We start from the raw sequence: 22,166 nt of genomic DNA on the forward strand, positions 1-22,166 counted from the left end.
TCGTATATGTATGTATGATTTGAAAATTAACTAGTTTGATTTACATTTATAGCGACATCTACTACATTATACAAAATTTTGGGTATCTTCGTTGTTTGAAGAGAAATTCAATCAACGGTTTTCTTTTCTAGTTGTCACACAGTGACACCTATGAAAAAATAGTCGAAACTGTAACAAAAGCTCACAGAATACTGCCCGAATGACGCAAACTTCACTGTTCGATTCATAGATGCCGCAATGCACACTGTGATGCAATATTTCCTATCCTTGCTTGTCCACATATCCGATTATTAACGCAAGATAACTAGCAAGGTCATCTCAGTTTCAGTTTGTTGTGAGTGTTAAACAGTGAATGACCATATAGTTAGTGAGAGAGTGTTCATTTTTAATTACGCGATACGGAGTGCAGAAAAATAACGACAATATGAGGCTGTCGCCGAAACATTTTCAGAGCATGTCGAAAATGCTCGACTTTTATTCCCAGTTTAACCCTTCGCCCCTGTCTATAAAAAAATTCATCGATTTCGGTAAGTGCTGAATTCAAGAGGGAGATACCTATGTAAGGGGTTGGACTAACTTTATAATTATACATATTCAATCGGTGATTGTTGGTTAATCATTCATTATAAAGATGTCAAAATCAATATGCTTCCTGTGACAGTTTTGAATCCTTGTTGGAAATGTAAACATTCCGAAACAAAGACGAAAATCTGAAGGGTGTTTCTATTGCACGTCAGGTTTTCCACTCATAGGTTTGTTAGTTTGTGATGAATATTTGTATGATTTTGTTTGATATGATGTAATTGGGTCATTCGTTTTTTTTATGATTGCAATCTAAATTTGGTGTTTGGCGGTATGGCCAAATTAAAAATCGTGTTTGTAGTAGTCAGGGCCGTAACACAGATAAATTATTCGACCTACTGCGAGGTGGAGGAGAGAACCTTGCTATTTCATTTTTATTGCTTTAACATTCGTAACTTCCGGCATATCCAGCAAAGAAGACCTTGATTTTGATAATTACTCTTTCTGTTTATGAGTTTATTACTGTAGGCCAATGCAAATAATTTTCAAAAATTAAACTAAGGCATGAAAATAGAAATGGATAATGGATGAATTTCAATAATGGAAAATGGTTTTTCACGGTGAACAATGTTTTTTACTTTTATTTGTAACAAATGTTACTGCAGTTTCGTCCTATAAAGACATTTTCAAACAATTACAATGAACTGTTTATTTACAACCCAAATTTCACCATGAAATGGCTAGAACCGTCTTTTTTGGTTTTGATTTCTTCTCCCACTTTTTTCATTTTCTCAAAATTGAGCGGGTACTTTTCTTTTTTTTGGTCCAAAGTACTCTGTAAATTTTTGAACCCAAGTATTCACTTGAATACTTCAGTTGGGCTACTTGTATTATTCAATATAGTTTGCCTTCGAGGGTGCCACAAGAATATAGTCTTTAGCCTCAAAATAATCCCCAGTGTTGACGATTACCTCTTTATCGGCGCAAACATTTTTTTCCAGCGATTATTTTTTAAGTAAGAACTGGAAAAAGTGCTGGGGGCCAGATCTTGAGAATATGGTGGATACGGACGCATTTCAAAACCCAAATAATGCAATTTTGCCATCGTTTTCATTGACTTACATTCCACTTGGCATTCCTGGCATTGATATTGAGACTGGCAGACATTCTCAAACATAGTGCTCGCTATAATGAGAGTGGGTTGTCATGTCACCAGAATTGGACACGTAATTTTCATCAATATTTAGATGAAATCTTTCCTAATAGCTAGATCGATAGAAGGACTAGTGAGGTGGCCCGCACGATTACCCGATATAGGTTCGATAGATTTTTGTGAAGCCGCTTGAGGGCTACGAGTTGAGAAACCCCACCAGCGTATCCAGATCATTAACGTCATCGATTTACTTTGGAATGTGTGGATATTACACCGGAAAGGTTTTGAAACGTCCGAAAACAATTGTTGAAGGAATAAGTTAGCGAGAAATTGAACTTTCGAATTTTATTGTTTTTGTTAGTTCAGAACCTTAAAGCTATGCTTAGAAAGAACGACCCTACACAAATGGCATCATAAGAATTTCGGTTAAAAGTTTATAAAAAATTAACTTTCTCTGTTTATTGACTCATCTATGGAATCAATTAGTAATACATTGTTTAGTGTTTTTCTTTCTTCTAGATTCTTTATCGTTTGTTTTTGTCCGTTATTTCCATTTTCTATATTTTGTCTTCGTTAATTCTATCCAGTAAACCAATAGAAGATGAAGAATACCATCTAATTATTATGAAGTATACTCCAAATTATGAGTTTTTCATTGAAATATGTTGGACAAACTGGACTTGAAACTGAATATTGTTTTGAAGATCATCGGGAGCATATTTTCTTTCGTAGAACAGGGAAAACAGTTATGAATGTATGTCGAGATATTAAAAGATAATACAAATTTCCTGAACCCAAGTGATAATCCGAGTTTTTTCCTAGCTCGCAGAATTTTCATTCATTAATGTTGTGGAATTCGACTCTCCGACATTGACACAGCCAACGTTCAATTTCTTATTTTCTAAAGTAATATTAATATCCACTGACGGGATAGAAGTGCACCTGTTGACACATAGTTGGGAATGATGTGTTGGCAAAATACGCAGCGCTTTTTCCATTTGGCTAATCCCAAACGCGAGCAAAGTCCAGAACTGTCCGGAAATATTTCATTTCGTAATTAATCTCGTGATACTTTCATCAATTATCGGTGGTGGGCTCGTCTGCACAGAAGCGGACTCGGGGACAGACTTTATCCGTAGTTGATAATAATAAATTTGATGTTTTTGGTTTTATTAACCGTGGTTTGCAGCTTTTTGTGCCTAACATTTCGTACATCGGAGTATATATATCCGAGAGTAGGTAATAAGATATATACCTACATTCATTAATATCAACTACATAAACTTCAAACTGTGATTAATTGCGTTGTCATCTTTATAAATTCAAAAGTGGAGACCTACACAAATATGTTTGTTCGTTAAGGGTTCTATATTTTGAGTTTTTAATTGATTTATTAATTTCCATGGCTTCCAACAAATTAATTTTCCTTCCTTTACTACATGAATGTAAGATTTTAAGGTTTTCCTTACTTATTTTGTGGTTTGTTTCTTGTAGATGTTCGTACATAGAAGATTTGTTTCTAATTCACATATTGGCAACAGCGCCTATATATCAAGTTGAAATAATTTATACGTACCTAGATATTCTACTTTAAAAAAGAAAATTATCTTTATAAATCAACAATTAAGGCAAAATATAAATTATAGTTCAATACCACCTCCGCAATCCACATAAACAACAGTTGTTTTGTTATTTACTTTGAAAACAAAACAGAAAACAAAAACAAAACACGCGACTCGGACTAATTTTTCTCTGTGTGGTGGAATTCGAATTTTGTGGTTATTTTAGAAACTAAAACAATATTTTGTTTTCGTTTTTGAAAACGAAACTAATCGAGCGAGTCCGCTTGGTGGAATCTGCCTTAAGAAAAGCCTACATTCTCTAACTGTTATGTTCAGGAAGGAACAATATCAGATGTCGGAAAGTGGAAAATGGGGAATGTTCCTCAATTTGGGTTAATACAGCAAATGCAAGTTTGAACAAAATGAAGTTGAGTTCTATTCATGGGTTTTTCAAATTCACTTCGAAAAATATTCAAATTGATGTTTGAAATGTTGGGTTTTAATTTTTAAAGGGATTTGTTTCTAATTCACATATTGGCAACAGCGCCTAGAATGTTAGATCGGAGTTCAGGTAAGTAGTATGCTAGAAGAAGAAGAATCATGTCAATAGTGTCAAATCTGTCAATACGTCCATTTTTATTATGATTTCATTCATTTAAAACTAGGTTATAGTTCAATGCCACCTCCACAAGCCACATAAACAACAGTTGTTTTGTTATTTATTTATATAGAGGAAGATAGGTTAGGTGCACAAAATGTCATATGTCTCATACAGGTAGCAGATTCATTGTCCTTTATTAGCTATAACCGATGTTGTCAAATGGTAAAATAGAAACGAATCCCTTTAAATGTTGAATACATTATTTCATTCCTCTTTTTTAAGTATTTCAATAATTTTTTATAGAAAAAGGTTGAAATGATAAGTTTAAAATACGTTGTTTTAGAGCTCTTTTATGAAAACTTCTTGATTTTCGTCAGGAGGAACATTCCCCATTATAAATGCTTTGGATAGTGATTGTTGAATTGAATAATTTTCTAGATAAACGTTAGTTTAGAATCAGTAATTTCCCAGCCGACAGTAATAAACTGTAGACATATAATTGGCAGTGAATATTGGCAAACCCGTTTTTGGAACCAACACTTACAATGAAAATAATTCCTTTGGAATCTGAACAAATATTTTCTCAGTCCGGTCCTGCTCAGTAACACACGTGGATTACTTAATGAGTCTTCGTTGCACTTATTGTAGGGGGAATAGTAGTTTCCATGCGGCAGGCTAAATGATATTTGTACGTTGATAACATTCAACCATTAAATTAGCGAAAACTTTTTCACCAAAATCAATATGAAATACAACAACTGCATTCTCAACTGAGAAAAAATCAATCTGATTTCATAAAACCGTTATAAGTAATACAATGGGTGATTTATAATGATACAGACAAAAAATGACCCTGAATTTTAATGGCATCATTGAAATTTCTCATAAATATACATGATTGATGCATTTTTATAGTTTTCGCCTTGCTTTGACCTATCATTTGATTAATATGATGTATAATTTCTTAAAACGTCACCATTTTTTAGACTGGGGATTAACGAAAGTGCATTGAACGTATTATTTTATCGTTATTTAGCTAATGTGAATACAGTTATTCCATACGAAGGTCATAAGGTTGATGTCAACAAAATTTTATGAACGAACGATTTTTGAAAATATGGTCGCTTTCCGACTCAATTTATTAAATACTTCAAAATAATAATTCTGTGAAACATAAACATAGTTGATATAAAAACTTGTTTGGATAATCTTTATCAGTTGAGTAATTTCGTAATATTCAGTCACCATTTGTATTCATAATATGTATATGTGTGAGTGAACGTGACTTTTAACCTCAGTTTGATTACCAAAATATTCATTTGACAGAAAAGTTGAGTTGGTTTTACCTGATAATAAATCACATTTAACTTTTTATTGAAGAGCTGGACGATCCTGACAAAAACTTCAATAAACATAAAATACTATTTCTTTGGTTCATTTGAGCCATCCACTTCAATAACTATATTAGATTTCAGCAACCAAATTTAATTTTCATTTTTCCTCGTCCATTATTTTCTTCATTCTGATATAATGATTCCATGTTATAAGCATTATCTGATGTTCCATGATATAATTTATATTCGAGAGAACCACGAAGGGGCGACATCTAGGTTCAATCTTTCGAATTTCAAACTCTAGGAAAATATTGATCATTGTCATAATGGACCAAAGTCGTAACTATTCAAATTTTCCTTTGTTGCATTCATTTATTGTAATACTCTTAAGAATATAAATATGATTTCGCTTGATTCCAACTTGATTCCAACAACCATATTTAAATTTGTAAATATTTCATTCTTCACCTTGTCTATCATTGTCCTCATTCTGATGTTACCATTCCATGTTTTAGCACTACCTGACTTTCCATGATATAATTTATAATCGAGAAAACTATGAGGGGGCGACATTTATTTACGTCAAGTAATTCTAATTTCAAACTTTAGGAAAACTGACTATTATTATAAAAAACCATAGTCGCAAACATTCAAATATTCGTTGTTACATTCATTTATTGTAATAATATAAGAACATATGGATTCGCTTGAACCATCCACTTCAATCTGTACATAGCCAAAAAGATTTGAATTGAGAAATTTTCATTGTTTTTCTTATTCGGTGTTTTCTTTAATCTGACTTCATCATTCCATGTTTTTAACTCTACCTGACGTTCCATGGAATAGTTCATATTAGGAAGAACCACGGAGTGGGCGACATCTAGGTTTGATAATTCGAACTTCAAACTCTAGGAAAACGTTGATTATATTGCTATATTGTCAAAGGGACCGTAGTTACAAATATTAAAATATTTGTTGTTACATTTATGGATTATAATTTTCCTTTGAAGAAATGTAAAAGCCAGTTCTTTCTAATAGTTACTTCAACAAAGATGATTTTACTCTAAAAACATAAAATCTGTTTCTGTTTAAAATCTGCCACGTTCTCTACTTACGTCGTGAGACGTGGAATGGAAGTATTATTGGAAATGATATGATGGATCCGGTTTGTCTGCCTTTTAATAAACTATCGATCGCTTGCACGATACTTTTATTCGTGTCTGTACATACGTGTGACGTCTGACCCGATCCCGCGTAGGTCAAGATCAAATTTAGATATAATTGTACTAAATTTAGCCGTTCGCATCGCCCTTAAACTTACGTCAACTTCGATCTGCTAAAATCTTGCCAACTTCGTGTTCAACACGTAGACATCGGTGCAAAGTACACTCCGCGTATTTTTGGTAAATATTTTTCACGCGCTGAAAAGCCGGAAATAACAAAGAGATCATCTTCAAGAGGAAGATTAAACTTTCTCTTGAAGATGATCGCTTGGTGATAGAAACACGTGTCGATGTGTTAAAAATAACAGTTTGGTGTTGGGATTAAATTCCAGTAATATTCATTACTACACCAAAGGATCCATAAGTAACCCTCGTAAACCATTGATTTCTCAACTTATTGAGGAATCCTTTTAAAACAATTCCTAAATTTGGAAAAAGTCTCAGAAAAGATGAAGCGTCTCATCTCTGAAAACTCCAATACTCCTTTATCAGTGAACAACAAACATGTTTAGTTTTTGTTTAACGTTACGCCACTCAAAACGATATTTCGCAAGAATGATATGAACGACGCGCATTCAGGATAATGGTTCAATAATAACATTGAAAAATTGGATATATGCACATTGTACACGTAGATATTATTGTAGTCATGCATGATTTCGTAGTAGATTTCGTAATATAATCAAGTGTTTTGAAATAAATAGTACTCTCATTCACGCCGGTTAGGCGCCGGAGTGGACCGGATGTCCACGTGGGAGTAGGATCGCAACAACTAATCATTTATGAAGAAGATGATAGTATTATATGTACTGTATATGTCCGCCGTTGGTAGACGTGCATACCAAAATCGTACAATTTGGGAAGAATAAAAAGGGGTGCAGTGTTGCGTAAAGCAATACCTCTGTACTCTCCTCGAATAGACATGGCTTACTGCGCCTGAATGGAAGCAATCCAATAATGAAGAGAGAGAGAGAGAAATGGAATGATAAGTGAAGGAACTAAACAATACACTGTTCAAAAGTCGAAGTGGATAATTTAACGTCTATTAGATAGAAATTGTTTGACTAACTTTCTGAATTGGAAGTCATTTATATTGGCAGATCTTATGTCCAAAGGCAAATGATTGTACATTTTTACCGTTGTAAAATATGAAGTCTCTGGTGATGTATTTTGTTGCCACAGTGAGTTTCAGAGTGTGTCTGCTGTTTCGGGAAATGGGAAGAGGATGCAGCAGAATTTATTATGGCTTATTTATTAAACACACAGATTCCAGTATAAATAATGCAGTTACCGTTAGAATATTATATTTTTTGAAGAAGGCTCTACCGGAGTCTCTTGGTTTAAGGTTTCCTATATACCTTATTGCCCTTTTTTGTAAAATTAGTATACTTTTGAATAAAGTTGGACTGCATGCTCCCCAAAACGGTATTCCGTTTTGATCATGATCCACAAATTTAAAATTCTGGTCCTAGAAATTTAGTGTTATTTTTAGTTTCCGGTGATCTGTCTTCAAAAAAAGTTCGTTGATTGAGCATCTAAATGATATTAAATTTGTTTTACTTAAGTTAAAAGATAAAATGTTTGAATCACACCAATCTTTGACTTTTTTTGAGTCGGCAGATATTATTTTGTGCAACTCACAAGTGTTTTTATTATTCCAAAGTATTGTTGTATCTTCCCAGAAATATCAAGCTTGGTGAGGTCATTAATATATAATAAGAAAAGAATGGGACCTAATACAGAACCTTGGAGAATTCCAGAATTCTCCAGCTGAATGCAATTATACGAGTTTCTAGTTAAACTAGTTTCATTATTGACACAAAGATGTTATTTTCGTGGCTCCCAGTTTCATCAATATACATTTTATAGCTGTGCTGTAAAGCTCTATTCTGCCGGCCTATCATTTTATTGCTATGAAGAAAATATTCACATGAAATTCACACTGAAATAATAATTTAGTAGTTTTCATTGTTCAAATGTTCATACATAGAACTTTATAATTTCACAATTGTTTACTTATACATTATCGCAGTAAGCCGTCAAATATATTTTCATCAGTGATTCTAGAACAAACACTAACCTTCTCGAAAAACAAGGAATTACGTATACGTTTCAAATAAAATCCGCAATTTTTCGTGGAATTCCTCCCATAGAAATGTTGTTGTTCTGTTGCAGTCACAGTCCAAAGTTCAGGCGGATAATTCCTAGAACTGCTTCGTTGTAAACAGATATATAGCCCAGGACCGTATTGTGAAAATAATTTCATCGGATAAAAAATAAATCAACTTTGATAAACTGTATTATTTTAGGTTATTTCCAATGTTATGGCTACTTTACACTGTAATATCTTAATGAATACGTATTTAATTCAATAAAAATGAGCGTCATTTGAATCAATGCAGTTTTGCCAACGTAAAACAACTCGATTAATTCCGGTGGTGGTTTGGCTCGGTGGTAGAAAGTTCTAGTAAATCACACCGGTCGCTGACCACCATACAGTAACCATGGTCTTTTTTGGTGGGTTTTCGCCTTTGGGAAGTCATCGGTGTCCAACCACTGTCCCGAACGTCTCAAGATTTCGAGTTTTATTCGTAGCTAATTAAAGATTATTCATTGTGAACCAACTTTCTGCTATATCATTCACTTCATTAGCTACCCTTGAAAGTTCATCGTTTGTCACTCCCTGAGAGGGTAAACGTGGTGACGTCAGCAAACAAAACTGATGAAATGAATAGCAGTGGACCCAGTACTGATCCTTGGGGTACCCCATACTCTAAAAGTATATTGTGAGATATTGAATTATTACAGTCTACTGCTTGAGATAGAAGACGAATCTCTTTTATCTTGACAAAATACAAAATAAACTAAAATATATAAGACCTATATAGTAGAATATAGTGTGTAAAAACGTAGCAGTAGTAAATGATGAAGAGATTAATAGAGAGAAGAATGATGAACAAGTCAATTGGAATAATATTGTACCCGTAGATATTGAGATAAGAAGAGCTTGAATCAGAGTGTGTTCAAAGTAGTTTACATCCTAAAGTTACCAAAAATTTCAACTCATTTTTGTTCCAGGGTTGAACGCTTCGGAGAAGAAATCATTCATATTCCTGCGGAAGGAACTACCCGTCCGTCTGGCCAACATAATGAAAGAAATAGCGTTGCTGCCCGAAAACCTGCTGCGCATGCCTTCCGTCGTCGCGGTCAACGACTGGTACATGCGCAGCTTCCAGGAGATCATCGAGTTCGAGAAGAGAGAGCCCGACGACGGGGTTTTGGAACACTTCTGCAACGAACTAGTCAAGATCAGGAACAGGCATTCAGACGTGGTGGAGACGATGGCGCAAGGGGTGCTGGAGTTGAAGGAGTCCCACGACGTCGATCACCACACGGAGCATAGCATCCAGTACTTCCTGGACAGGTTCTACATGTCGAGGATATCGATCAGGATGTTGATCAACCAGCACAGTAAGTTTTTTAATCTTCCTCTTGGAGATGATCACTTGGTGATTGAAACACGTGTCGAGGTGTTGAGGGATAGAACTTCAATAATATTCGGTATTCGAAGTGTTTTCAAATCTAACCATATTGTACGGAAATGAGTTTTGCAGGGGCCCGTCTACTGCCTCAAACGGTTCTAATGCAAAACTATAATCACTTCATTTGGGTTAAACAAAACAATTTTTGAAAACACAAGAGTTACAAAGACGTCTTCAACGTGTATGGACAATATACTTACGACTCTCCCAGAAGACAACTACACTACGGAAGTTTTTGATCCGTGCCTGTCTGATCACTATACGCAGTCTATAGCGATTATGACGAAACAACAAAGCGTAATAGAGCACAGCTGGAAACGGCTGGTGAATAATAATTACAGGTTGGAAGAATTTAAAAATTCTCTTGATAAAGTTGACTGGGTTTTTTTTTTACAAGCAGGAATACTCAGATCCTAATGTTTTAATGAACACTGTAACACAAACCTATCAGACTTTGGTAACCAAACACTTCCCTTAAAAAAAGGGGAGAAGCAGAATAAACCACCCGTCGAATGAACTAAGAACTCCGGCAAATGAGAGAAACATTATCTAGGTTGAAAACTGTATGTGACGTAGATAAAAGGGAAAATGATGAAGTCATATTTAATGGTTTCAAAAAAAAGTACAGGAACACTATTGAACAAACCAAGAAAAAGGCATATGACAATTTCACTCCCACATCATAAAGGAGACTATGCACTTTTTGATAGAACCCTTGACCGGAATTATCAATGCGTGTTTTAGGGATGGAGTTTTTCCGGATATTCTCAAATTATCAAAAGTTATTCCTATTTTCAAAAAAGGACAAAGGTCAACCACTGGTAATTACAGATCAAGGTCAATAATTCCAGTTCTATTTAAAATAATAGAGAAAAAATTAAACTCAAGCTGACAAAGTATTTCGAAGAATACGGTCTATTGCACAAAAATCAATTCGGATTTAGGAGCAAATGCTCCACAATAGATGCGATATGTAAAATTGTGGAAAATATAGTCGAAGTTCTGGAGGAGGCCATCACGCTGTGTGATCTAAGCAAGGACTTCGACTGTGTACCCCATGTTTTCTTGTTGAAAAAGTTATCCCATTATGGTATAAGAGGACCACCGCTTAAATTTTTGAATCGTATCCCAGGAACAGGGAGCAGAGGATATTTGTTAACAACAGATACTCTAGTTCCAAGCCAGTTACACACGGTGTACCACAAGGGTCAGTTCTTGGACCACTTTTGTTTATCATCTACATCAATGATCTGTTGTTTCATTTATTTCCAAATAATATAGTGATGTTTGTTGATGATGCAACACTCATAAACGCGGATGAAAATACGGAAAACTTGGATATCATTATCGAACAGGTAGAAAATCAAGCGGAGGTGTGGTATAATGCCAATAATTTGAAATTAAATAGAGAAAAAACTCAAAATCTCGGTATTTCAACAAATCATAACGTTGCGGCAGGTAATGAGGTCACATTGCTTGGAATTGTTTTGGATGATAAACTGAACTGGACCAGGCACATAGAACAACTTAGTGAGAAAGTATCGAGGTATATTTATCTAATGCGACAACTAAAAAAGGTTGTTAACATTAACACTCTGCTTTCTATGCTCAAAAAATATTCGTTCTACAGAAAAAAACAATGAGGATAATCGTTGGTGCTCACTGCAAGCCAATTTTCGAAAAATATGGAATCTTGCCTCTACCTTGCCTGTTTGTCTATCATGCCGTGATAGATATTCACAAAAACAGACATTGTTATTCGAATGTATCTGAATCTCATAATCATAATACGAGATCAGCGAATCTGTTCAAAATACCTTTTTATCGACTTGACGTCGACCAGGAATAACTCACCTAAACTGCAGTTATACAACAAGTTACCAACTAGTTTGAAACAACTTCCTCTAGGATTATTCAAGAGAAAATGCAAAGTGCTATTATTAAAGTATTGTTTTTATTCCATCAATGAATTTCTCAAAGCTCCTTGGAACGACAACTCCATTTGATATTGAGGTTCAGTGTGATTTTTAACAATTTTAAACAATTGTATAGTACATACTCTTTCTTTTTTTATATAATTGTATTATAGGTATTTTTTACCATTTGTCGTATAGGATGAGCCTATGGAGGTGAATGTATATTAATGTGTTTGTGTGATGTTCCTATTTACAGTGGAAGCATTGATCTGCTCCCACGTATACACGAAACCTTTTGTCTGAGAATCCAACCACCATCAATCTACCAAAAGAGGAATCATTAAGACTCTGGTGGATCTTGCTTCAGGGCTCGGACATACGAAGGAAGGTCTCGAGAAGGAACTAGGCATCATCAAAAAGGTGATGGTAGAACAGACTTTGGCTGGAAGACAACAAGAACCTCGCGTCACAATTGGTTCTTGTACTTCCCTACATCAGAGGAATGTCGGAAAGGATGAGAAGAATTGGATCCAAGTACAACATCGGAACCTGCTTCAGATACGGAAACACCGTCCTTGGCAGCCTCATGAAAACCAGATCACAAAACGCGGACTGCAATTCCAAGCATTGCATTTACTGGATACCCGGCAAATCCTATATCGGTGAAACCAAGAGGCCGAGCACAGCGAGAAGAAACCAGCAAATAGGATATAGCAGATCATGTTTGGACTTATTAACATAACATCAATTGGTCCCAAGCTGAGATCATCCACAGGGAAAAACAATGATTTAAGAGGAAGTTCAAAGAAGCTGCATATATGTTGTCCAACGACACATTCAGCCATGCTAGCGTAGAGATAATCAAGCGGAAAACAGTCGACACTCCCAGGTATAGGTGAAAGCACTCGAATGACATATGAATAGTCATCTCTCGGAGGAATAGTCCAGTTATCACCCGAAGACGGTTGAAACGTCGTGAAGTAACTTAGTTTGAAATCACTTTCAATTAATCTTTTGCTTATTTTCATTTTTATTCTTTTTTATTTATTTATTTTTTTCACCCTGTGGTCATTTTCATTGTATTTTCATTTCACGTTCTATTGCTTAATATAATTGATATTTTAGCTATTGATTCTAATTTTATTTGTTCTCTCATAGATTTATAATCATAGTAGAATCATATTAGAAAATGGAAGTCCGAACTAATTAAAGTAACTTCAATGTCATTCGGAAGCTGGTTGGTAACAAAAACCCTAATCATTTCTCATATATATCAGTGATCATTCCGTGGGAGTGCCATGAAATTTATAAGAATATTCATTTGCGACGTATCTTGAAGTGTCATATATTAGCAAAACAGAACTTTTATTTCTCAATCGCTATTGATGAAGATAAGGTGCTGTTTGTTATTCTACTATATATCTGTCTCCCACAAGCTATTTTTGTTGTAATATGTTTACCATACACTCATGTTATAATGGACATGGGAGTGCAAATGTTTGAACACAAATAGATATTAGTAATTGAATGATAAATGGATTTCATATCAGTTCATAAATCTGCATGCAAACCACGTGATAATCAAACGACATAGCGAATTTTCATGAACTCCTTCTGTATCACGTCATGGATGGATGCAGAAGTTGTCAGTTTGTACATTTCTTTGTATGAACAGAGCTACTCAAATTGAAATGTTAAGGTTAAGAAGGACTCTTGAATTGGACCATCAAAAAATTCAACATGTGATATTGATTTTGCTTATACAACTTTGTTGTTATCACACCCTTTGAGATGGATTCATACTGGATGTGCCGAATTTTATATAAAGAACTACTCATGTAACTGAATAAATGCTACGGTTAGAGTGAGACGACCGATATTTAAGTGGGTCGCCATTTTTAGATATGAACTTCACGCCCCACGTTGGGTGCCAATTAATATGTATGCAGCCTAGTATTTTATAACCAGAAAATGTTACCAAATACCAGACTTGCATACATGCAAACGCAGTTGTTCATCAGAGAGCACTATTCAATTTGTTTAAAACAATTCACCAAAGTAAAAATCGATTGAACGTTCTATTAAATCTAGAAGGCAATCATATCTTTTTCAAGCACAGAACTGAAACAAAATGGTGAAACCAAAACTATAGTTTTGTAGTTACACAAAAAAAACCAATAAACAGCCAACATTACAACAGCAATAGTTGGAAATGTCATGTTAGAAGTTTTGATCCCTATAAATGAATTCTGGCTCAATATTTCTTATATTGGGTGATTTGTAAGAGGTATAGGATTTGATTTTCAAAACAACACAAAAAATTTGAAAAATTTGATGAAATCTTAATTGGAATCGATAGAACGATCAGTATAATTTTTATGTTTGAAGATGATTTCATGCAAATTTCGTTTGCGGCTCCGCTTTAGATGGCCCATGCGCGAGGTCCAATTTTGACACACTCTCTAACATATAGACCGGTATTTCAGGTATAAATGCTTTCAATATTGGCTTCCAAAGCGTCAATCGTTGCTGGTTTATCTCTGTAGATATGAGCCTTAACATGACCCACAAGAAATAATCCAAAGGCGTTGAATCACACGACCTAGGCAGCCAATTGACGGGCCCCAAACGTGAGATAAACTATTCACCGAAGGCGGCTCTTAATTGGGCCATTGTTTCGCGTGCCGTGTGGCATGTGGCACCGTCTTGTTGAAACCACATGTCAGGCATGAGCCTCGTCGCTGAAACCCATTTTTCGATACTAATGTGGATCTTCCTCCAACTTTGCCATCGCCCATTCACCAAATGTTAGACATTGTAGGAGGTCGTGTGGCTTCAATTCTTGCACCAGCTGTATCTTATAAGGTTCTTTCGCAAAATTTTCCATGTAGTGGAGTAATAGAGTCCCAATTGCTGCGAACGGCGGCGAATCGCCATTTCACGGTCATCAAGAACACTGGCGGATACAGCCGCAATATTTTCTTCGGTCCTCACTCTACGTATGCGTGTTAGTGGTTTAATGTCCAATAATGTAAACTGGGTTCGAAATTTAGTCACAAGATTCCGAATAGCTCCCTCAGTAGACCGACGAAACTGCCCATAAATTAGAAGAAGTGCACGGTGCACTTTCTTCACCGAACATGAAATTTGAGAATAAAATTCAATAATTTGGAAGCGTTGTTCATTCGTAAGTCGATTCATGGTTAAATTATAGACCAAACTGAACAAGTTTGACAATGACACAAGACACGATTCACGCGTGATCTGTCAAAAACAGTGTTACCAAAAAGATGCCAGCCAAGAAATCACTCATTATCACAATATACCATATTCTTAATATGTTAATATCCTCATTTTATTTGCAATAGAAATTATTGATGAAACTAAAACTATGTTACTTGAAATTAACTTCATTTTATAAGACTGAAATTTGTCTCGATGAAGAAAACTTCTCACTCCTGATGCTTGGAACAACTGCGTCATCAAAGCAATGTGGTCCAGAAGTACGACATCAATGTCTTCCAATACGTATTTATTACATTTTTATGAAACTGAGCTGACTGTCACTATTTCAGAATGAGATAATGCATGTTGCATTGTACGTCGGACATCCGGTATATATCTGATCAATGACGCACTTTATTACGCAATTTCATAATGCATATGAAGAAATGTTTACATTTATTGGATAATTTCTGGAAATAACCGATTATAAGCGAATCGTTCGTTGGTTGATTATCGCACAAGCTATAATAGCTAATCAATTTAGTCCAGTTTGACCCATTCATTTCTAACTGAATTCTGAGAACACATTACTCAACTAAAATATTGATGATTATCGACAAAGAATAAAGGCCCAAATGATAATAAAAAATGCATCACTGTGTTGGTAATGAAAAATTGTTCGATTTCGAAGAATGCAAAGCAGTGTTTCTGTTTCAAACCAAGATAACTTTTTTTTCTCTGATCACGAAGCGGATGTTCACAATAACAAAATGGTAGAGACTCTCTGAACCTTCTCCCAGACCACTTGAACGCTCAACACCCCAGCATCAAGTTCACCAAGGAGACTGAACAGGACCAGGTGATAGCATTCCTAGATGTACTTATCGAACGACGTAGTGCTAGACTTACTCACAAAGTGTACCCAAAAACCCACGCACACGGATAGATACCTGCACGCACTATCAAACCACCATCCTAGTCAAAAGAGAGGAGTCATCTTTACTCCAACTGAACGAGCTCAAAGAATATGTTAACCAGAGCATCTCGAATCTCGAGGAAGAACTGGAACGTCTTCAAATGACCTTGAGACGAAAAGATACAGTGTATCCAAGATTAACAAAGCCATGAAACTGAAGAGCTCCGCGGTTCAAAACGGGGAGGAGGCTCAAATATATCCCTAGGTTCATAGACAGAGTTGGGGAAATACACCATTAAAACGGTTTTCAAAACCACCAAGAAGATACAACAGAGTTTCGGGTCAGCTAAAGACAAGAGAGGCCCACTATTAGCAGCAGGTGTATATCGCATACCGTGCACTTGTGGGAAGGTATACATCAGAACCATTTTCTATCTGACCTAAAGCGATGTCAGATTTATGTATCTTCATTATCTGTTGTCTTGTCACTAATACACCTCTTTATCATGACACGCTGAGTAGTGTTTCATCCACAATCGTCATTTTTATTTAAGTTTTTGTACAAACTATTCTTGCATGAGTTTTATATCATTGCTCCCTGCCTTTGTGTGTAAAAACCATACTAATTGTATTGAAGTACACTTATTTTCAGCTTTGCTCTTTGGTGGTCAGCTGGAGAACGCGCCAGGGCCAAACAGAAGCAAGTACATCGGCTGTATAGATACGCAATGCGACGTCGTAAGTGTTATAAAGGATGCCTACGAGAATGCGAGATTCCTGTGCGATCAATACTATCTGGCGTCTCCGGACCTCATCATCGATCTGTCGCATCACAACCGTAAGTTCTCAGTTTCATCAGTTTTATTAACCCCCCAGGAACAGGTAATTATTGAGCTTGTACTAATAATATGCGAGCTGAGGCCAACAATTGAAATAAAACAGAAGCGTGCAGTTTTGGCATCAGCTCCGTCAGCTATTCCGTCATGTGTACCGGTAGGTACTGATCAAATCAACTGTCTGGATGTCATTCTCGACGTTCTTTCTTGATGATATGCAGATTATTGTATGTTTCAGTCGTTATATCAAATACTTTTTTTCTAGAGGGTGAACCAGATCAGAACATTAATATCGTCTATGTACCGTCGCATCTCTATCACATGCTATTTGAATTGTTCAAAAACTCGATGAGAGCCGTCATGGAGTATCATTCCTCAGCCGATCAATACCCTCCTATAACTGTCACAGTCGCCAAGGGCAAAGAGGACATTTGTTTGAAAGTAAGTATGTAACAGGGACTCCGAACTTTCGACAATTGAAAACGGCCATCTTGTTGAAGCTACATCTGTCAAATTAGTTGTCATTCATTCAATTTGTTTTGTCAAATCACCATGGACGGATATATCATTCAACAACACAACAGCAAATAATAAAACTGTTCTATCACAATCGTCCTACCGAAAGGACTATCCGCAATGTGGTGGATAAATTTTAGACCCCTGGTTCAGTAAACGACCGACCAACAACCCTACGTCGACGAAAAGCAAGTTCTGCCGAAAACATCGCCGCTGTTTGTCTAAATTTTGCATCGTGACTTGAGCCTGCACCCGTACAAAATTCTCATCGAAAAATATCTTGTGTCATATTTCATAGTCGCTTTTCTGTCAAGTGTCATAGAGCGATCGAGCATAGAACAATTTGTGATCTGTGACTGATGCACTCAACATACATAACAGAAGAGGTGACTATGGTCAATCCCTTTTGATTATTCGGACAAAATGGTGTCGACTGTAATCGTAATGGTGAATCGTAAAAGGATCTGACACACTCTGAAGTAAAATTGCTCTGAGCGGAAGAATGGAAAATTCTAAAAAACTAAAAAGCGCGAAGATTATGAAAATGCATAGATTTTGCGCTGTATTGGTAACACTGTTAGAGATGGTGCTAGCGTCTAATCGAAACTACGAGAAAAGTAAGGAATAGGTTAGATATTTTATGTAAAATCATGCCAGTTGTGGTTTTCACTACAAAAATACAAATTATGTCTCTTAGTTTGACGTTCGGAAACAAAAGTCTAGATATTGCCCGCTTGCTCCGTATTCAACAAAGCGAAGTTGATTTTGATCTGTGAATCATTCCCAGAGTTTGAGTAGTGAATCACGCTAGGCGATATAAAAGAAACCGTTGTTTTTGATAACTATTTACAGATAAATCATGATGATATACAGGAAATGATCGAATCTGTTTACATACGTTTCAGTCGAATTTCGGAAAGGAACTGGAGTGTTGGATTCAGTTAAATGGTGCCCATAAGATGCCTATACACTGGTGTAGCGAATCTTTTCTTTAGAATTTTTATGCATATCTGTTTACCGAAACGGCTAACTCGATGCAATTTACGTGGGCCACTTACTGCAAAAGAACGCGTTGTGAACAAATTTTATATTTAATATTCATAATACGGTGAGTAAACACGTTTACTCTTTCAGATGTGTGACAGAGGTGGTGGAATTCCCAGGTCTACAACCGATCACCTGTTCAAGTATATGTACTCGACGGCCCCCCAACCGAGCAAATCAGACGCCCACACTGTCCCCCTTGCCGGTTACGGTTATGGCTTGCCTATCTCTAGGTTATACGCCAGGTATTTCCATGGAGATCTAGTACTTCTCTCTTGTGAAGGGTATGGGACAGATGCTGTTATATATATGAAGGTAGGTCGATCAACGTCAAAAAGTGCAAAAGGACTTAACAAAATTCTGCATTTATTTCAGTTCATAACTTGCTGTTTAATAGGACTCTGCCAAATAAATTTTGTAATTAGCATATTCCGCAATATTTTTCAAGTTGTTTTGATACTTTCATCAATAAACCGCATTATTATCGCTAATTAAGTAATATAGGTTATGCAAATATCAGGTATAAGGCGGTGATACTGTTTTTGGAAAGATACCAAAAACCACTTCAAATATTTATTGTTTGAGAACATACTTGATAGTGTACATAATGGATTAAGGTGATTTTCATGTATATTGTTAGGTATGTCCATAAAAAACGTTTTATCGCCTTTGTCATTGTCGGATATTCTTAATTAGTGACTCACGGTGTTTTTCTGTTTGATGACCTGTTCCGCAACAATAATATAAGGTAGCGGAAAATTGTTGCAATTTTATCACTGATTGAGTCTCGAGAAAAGAACATAACCTATATGTTTTGAAAACCGCGACCCAAAAATTGAGTGTCCATCCCAAGAGTAACTCTTTTCCTAAATTCCAGCCTGAATAAAGATGATTCTGGCAAGGAATATACATGTTATGTGGTGATGTCTGTCAACAACCACAACCACAGATCTCTCTCACTATTTTCAATGGACGTTACTTCCTTGAGGTGTATTAGGCCAGTCTCTTGTCAATAATTGACAGGAGCTGCCTCAGAGAGCGCAGCTTTCTCACCCAAAGCAATGCTGTCACAGTCATTCTTCTTTTTTTTAACATCATTTTTTACTGTCGCCCCTTTTCCGTGGTTATGTAAATCACTCCGGCCTGGATACCGGCGTGAATAAAGAGGACCCTGACTTCACATTTTGACACATTTTTCCTATCTTGTTTAACTTTGTACAATGGGCAATCACAACAAAAAAGGAAGCCCGCGATAGAACATGGCATCCGCGAATCTTCTTTGTGGATACGAATCAGCCCAATTTTTAAGAAGAAATATGTGGTGCCACACTAAGTCAAATGCTATGTATATATCCATATTGAACAAAACTGTAATTTGCAGAAGATAACAAAAAAACTGGACACATCATCACCATTATCTGTTAGCTGCTACCTTTTTGAAAAGTTTGGGTAATAATTATGAAAGGAGAACTATGATGTTTCTATTATTCATGTAGATCAGTTGGAGATGATATGTCTAGGTATTTCCTGCTAACTTTAGAGCAGTTGAATAACAGCAATATGTTTCAATTATTAAATATAATTTATTGTATAACATCAGTAATTTAAATCTGTTCATACTTAATTTTAGGCTTTAATCGACGAAGCTAACGAACTGCTTCCAATTTTCAACAAAACGACTTCGAAGTTCTACAGAACGCTGGTGAAGACCGGAGACTGGTCCAATCAGGCAACCGTCATCGGAGATAGGCAAATAAGCACCAAAATGAAAAACCATCAGCTACCTCAGTCAAGTAAAGAATTCATGAGCGGGGCTCTCTAATTAGAAAGTGATATAACAAGTGATAGAATCGGTTTTCTAATTTGAACACACTGAGGTATTTTTTTTGTGACTTGTAGGATGAAGGAAAACTGGATATAGTTAGTTGATATCTTCATTTATGTCACATCAAAGATATTTTTCTGTACGACATACTAGCTTAGATGACACATGTAAGTTATTTTTCTTATCGCTGATTTGTTAGATATTTCCTTTGTATTCAAAAAGCATTATTTATAACTATGTTAGTTTAGGTGGAAGGAAAACATTAGCTTAGCTGAGCATCCTATATGTATGTTCGAAGCGACATTCAAAAATAAATTATTGAGCAAGTATTACACTAGGTGGGATGTATTTTAAGGACCAGTTCTTTAAGAATTTTTGTAAATATTTTAATTGTTTATGTACAAATGTAAATATTTGATTTTGGTTATTTATTTTGATTAAGGCTTTCAAAACTGTCATGAAATGTGATTTGAGTTGATTAAATAAATTCATTTTTTTACAAAATTGTTTTGTTTACGTCATTTACATATTTCCTGATTACACAAAATATAAATGCTTGTGTTGGGAAGTTCATCCTCCAGATACAACATCTACCGGACATATTATCATCGTCCAGATACACCTACCGGACATATTAAAACTATAGTAAAACCAATAGCAGATAGCAGAATCAAAATATAGTAAGCAGTAGAGTTGTAGGTTGTGGCAAATTATAGATAATTCACAATACTAGTACGATTAAAAGGTATTATTTATGACAAAAATCAGTAATGAGCTTGTAATGAGTAATACTTATTTATTTCCTGATTACTGATCAGTTAAAATTCATTATTTTCTGTATAGTGTTAGATATTTATTACAACTAGTGGCAATGCTGTACGCAACGATATTTCTGTCTTTGTTACTTTACCGTAACTTCCATCTCATCGTTGTAGTCCTCACTAATGTACTTGCAGTCAAGAGCGTATCATTGGTTTGTGAATTATACAGCGTGAATTGTACGTTTTACAGTTAAAATCGACGTGTTGTGATAACAATTGGTGAAAATAATAATGCTAATAAGTGTTTAAGCGTTACATAATTATATTTCTACACCATTCTCAAACTACTCAAAAACTGGGAGACGTGGTCGGACCTTCCACGTCGAAAAAGGTAAAACGGAGTCTCGGTCAGTAAGAGAAAAACAAATTGTACTGCTAGTATTTCACTGTATTGAAAGAGATCATCAGCCACCAAAAGATGACTTTGTGCATATGTGCTGTAATTCTATGTGTGTACCTCCGAATAACCAACCGGGCATTTCTACATCATTAAGTTCCACAATTACAAAAGATAAATTATTTGATATGTGCTCTGATTATACCGGTGTACCAAAATAATCGATTTACAAAATACTAAGAGAAGCAGAAATTCATGGGGACGTACAAACGCCAAAAACTAGTAGCGGACGAAAAAAAATCAATTATTGACAGCAATCTGTTTCAAAGTATTTAATTCTAAATTGAATTTGGAGGGAGATACGGGGATGTTCAACAATCTGTTAACATAACAACTGAAGGAAACCATTTTATGTTGCATAGGATGAAATGAATTGAAAGGAATGACATGATCAGTCTAGGTTGGCTTTCTTTGTGTCTGTAAGGTTGCATAGTAGATGACGGGCAGTTTTATACCATTAGTAACAGGCAACACCCTATATTCATTTCGTCTACCTATAATTAACTATATTATTCAAGTCAGTGCTCAGTTGAGAAAGAAGTAGATTTATAAATTAGTTTTTGGGGAAGCAGAAAGAGGAATACTGAAAATACCAATAATGTTTCTTTACAAGGGTGTGTAAATCATATGCAGAAGTATTTTCCCATATAAACTATCTGAAACAACTACTGTGGGTTATGAACATTAATTTACGCTACACAACTTACTAGATTTGAATAAAATCTCACAGAAA

The 22,166-nt window shown here is 35.5% G+C and overlaps 1 protein-coding gene and 1 long non-coding RNA gene across 3 annotated transcripts in view; one reads left to right on the forward strand and one right to left on the reverse strand.

Moving 5' to 3' along the window:
• LOC141484612 (uncharacterized) overlaps window positions 1-22,166 on the reverse strand; it is a 431,842-nt gene that overhangs the window by 45,383 nt on the left and 364,293 nt on the right. The gene's annotated exons all lie outside the window — the stretch shown is intronic.
• On the forward strand, window positions 316-20,719 carry Pdk (Pyruvate dehydrogenase kinase). 2 transcript variants are annotated; one of them, XM_023174444.2, is made up of 6 exons: window positions 316-527; window positions 9,474-9,866; window positions 16,632-16,832; window positions 17,096-17,271; window positions 18,481-18,705; window positions 20,021-20,719. In XM_023174444.2, the coding sequence occupies exons 1-6, from the start codon at window positions 425-427 to the stop codon at window positions 20,210-20,212; spliced, it is 1,290 nt and encodes a 429-aa protein (XP_023030212.1). In that variant the 5' UTR covers window positions 316-424; the 3' UTR covers window positions 20,213-20,719. The 2 variants fall into 2 exon arrangements, with proteins under 2 accessions (XP_023030212.1, XP_023030213.1); XM_023174445.2 differs by having other exon boundaries at window positions 16,647-16,832.

The sequence above is a fragment of the Leptinotarsa decemlineata genome, unplaced genomic scaffold, assembly GCF_025532065.1.
Source record: "Leptinotarsa decemlineata unplaced genomic scaffold, Ldec_3_MD MMD2_tig00026282_RagTag_RagTag, whole genome shotgun sequence".
NCBI lineage: Eukaryota > Metazoa > Arthropoda > Insecta > Coleoptera > Chrysomelidae > Leptinotarsa > Leptinotarsa decemlineata.

Coding starts and splice junctions, on each gene's coding strand:
- Pdk (XM_023174444.2), top strand. CDS start 425: ATGAGGCTGTCGCCGAAACATTTTCAGAGCATGTCGAAAATGCTCGAC. Junction 16,833..17,095: donor CGATCTGTCGCATCACAACC/GTAAGTTCTCAG, acceptor CTTTTTTTCTAG/AGGGTGAACCAGATCAGAAC. Junction 17,272..18,480: donor AAGAGGACATTTGTTTGAAA/GTAAGTATGTAA, acceptor TTACTCTTTCAG/ATGTGTGACAGAGGTGGTGG.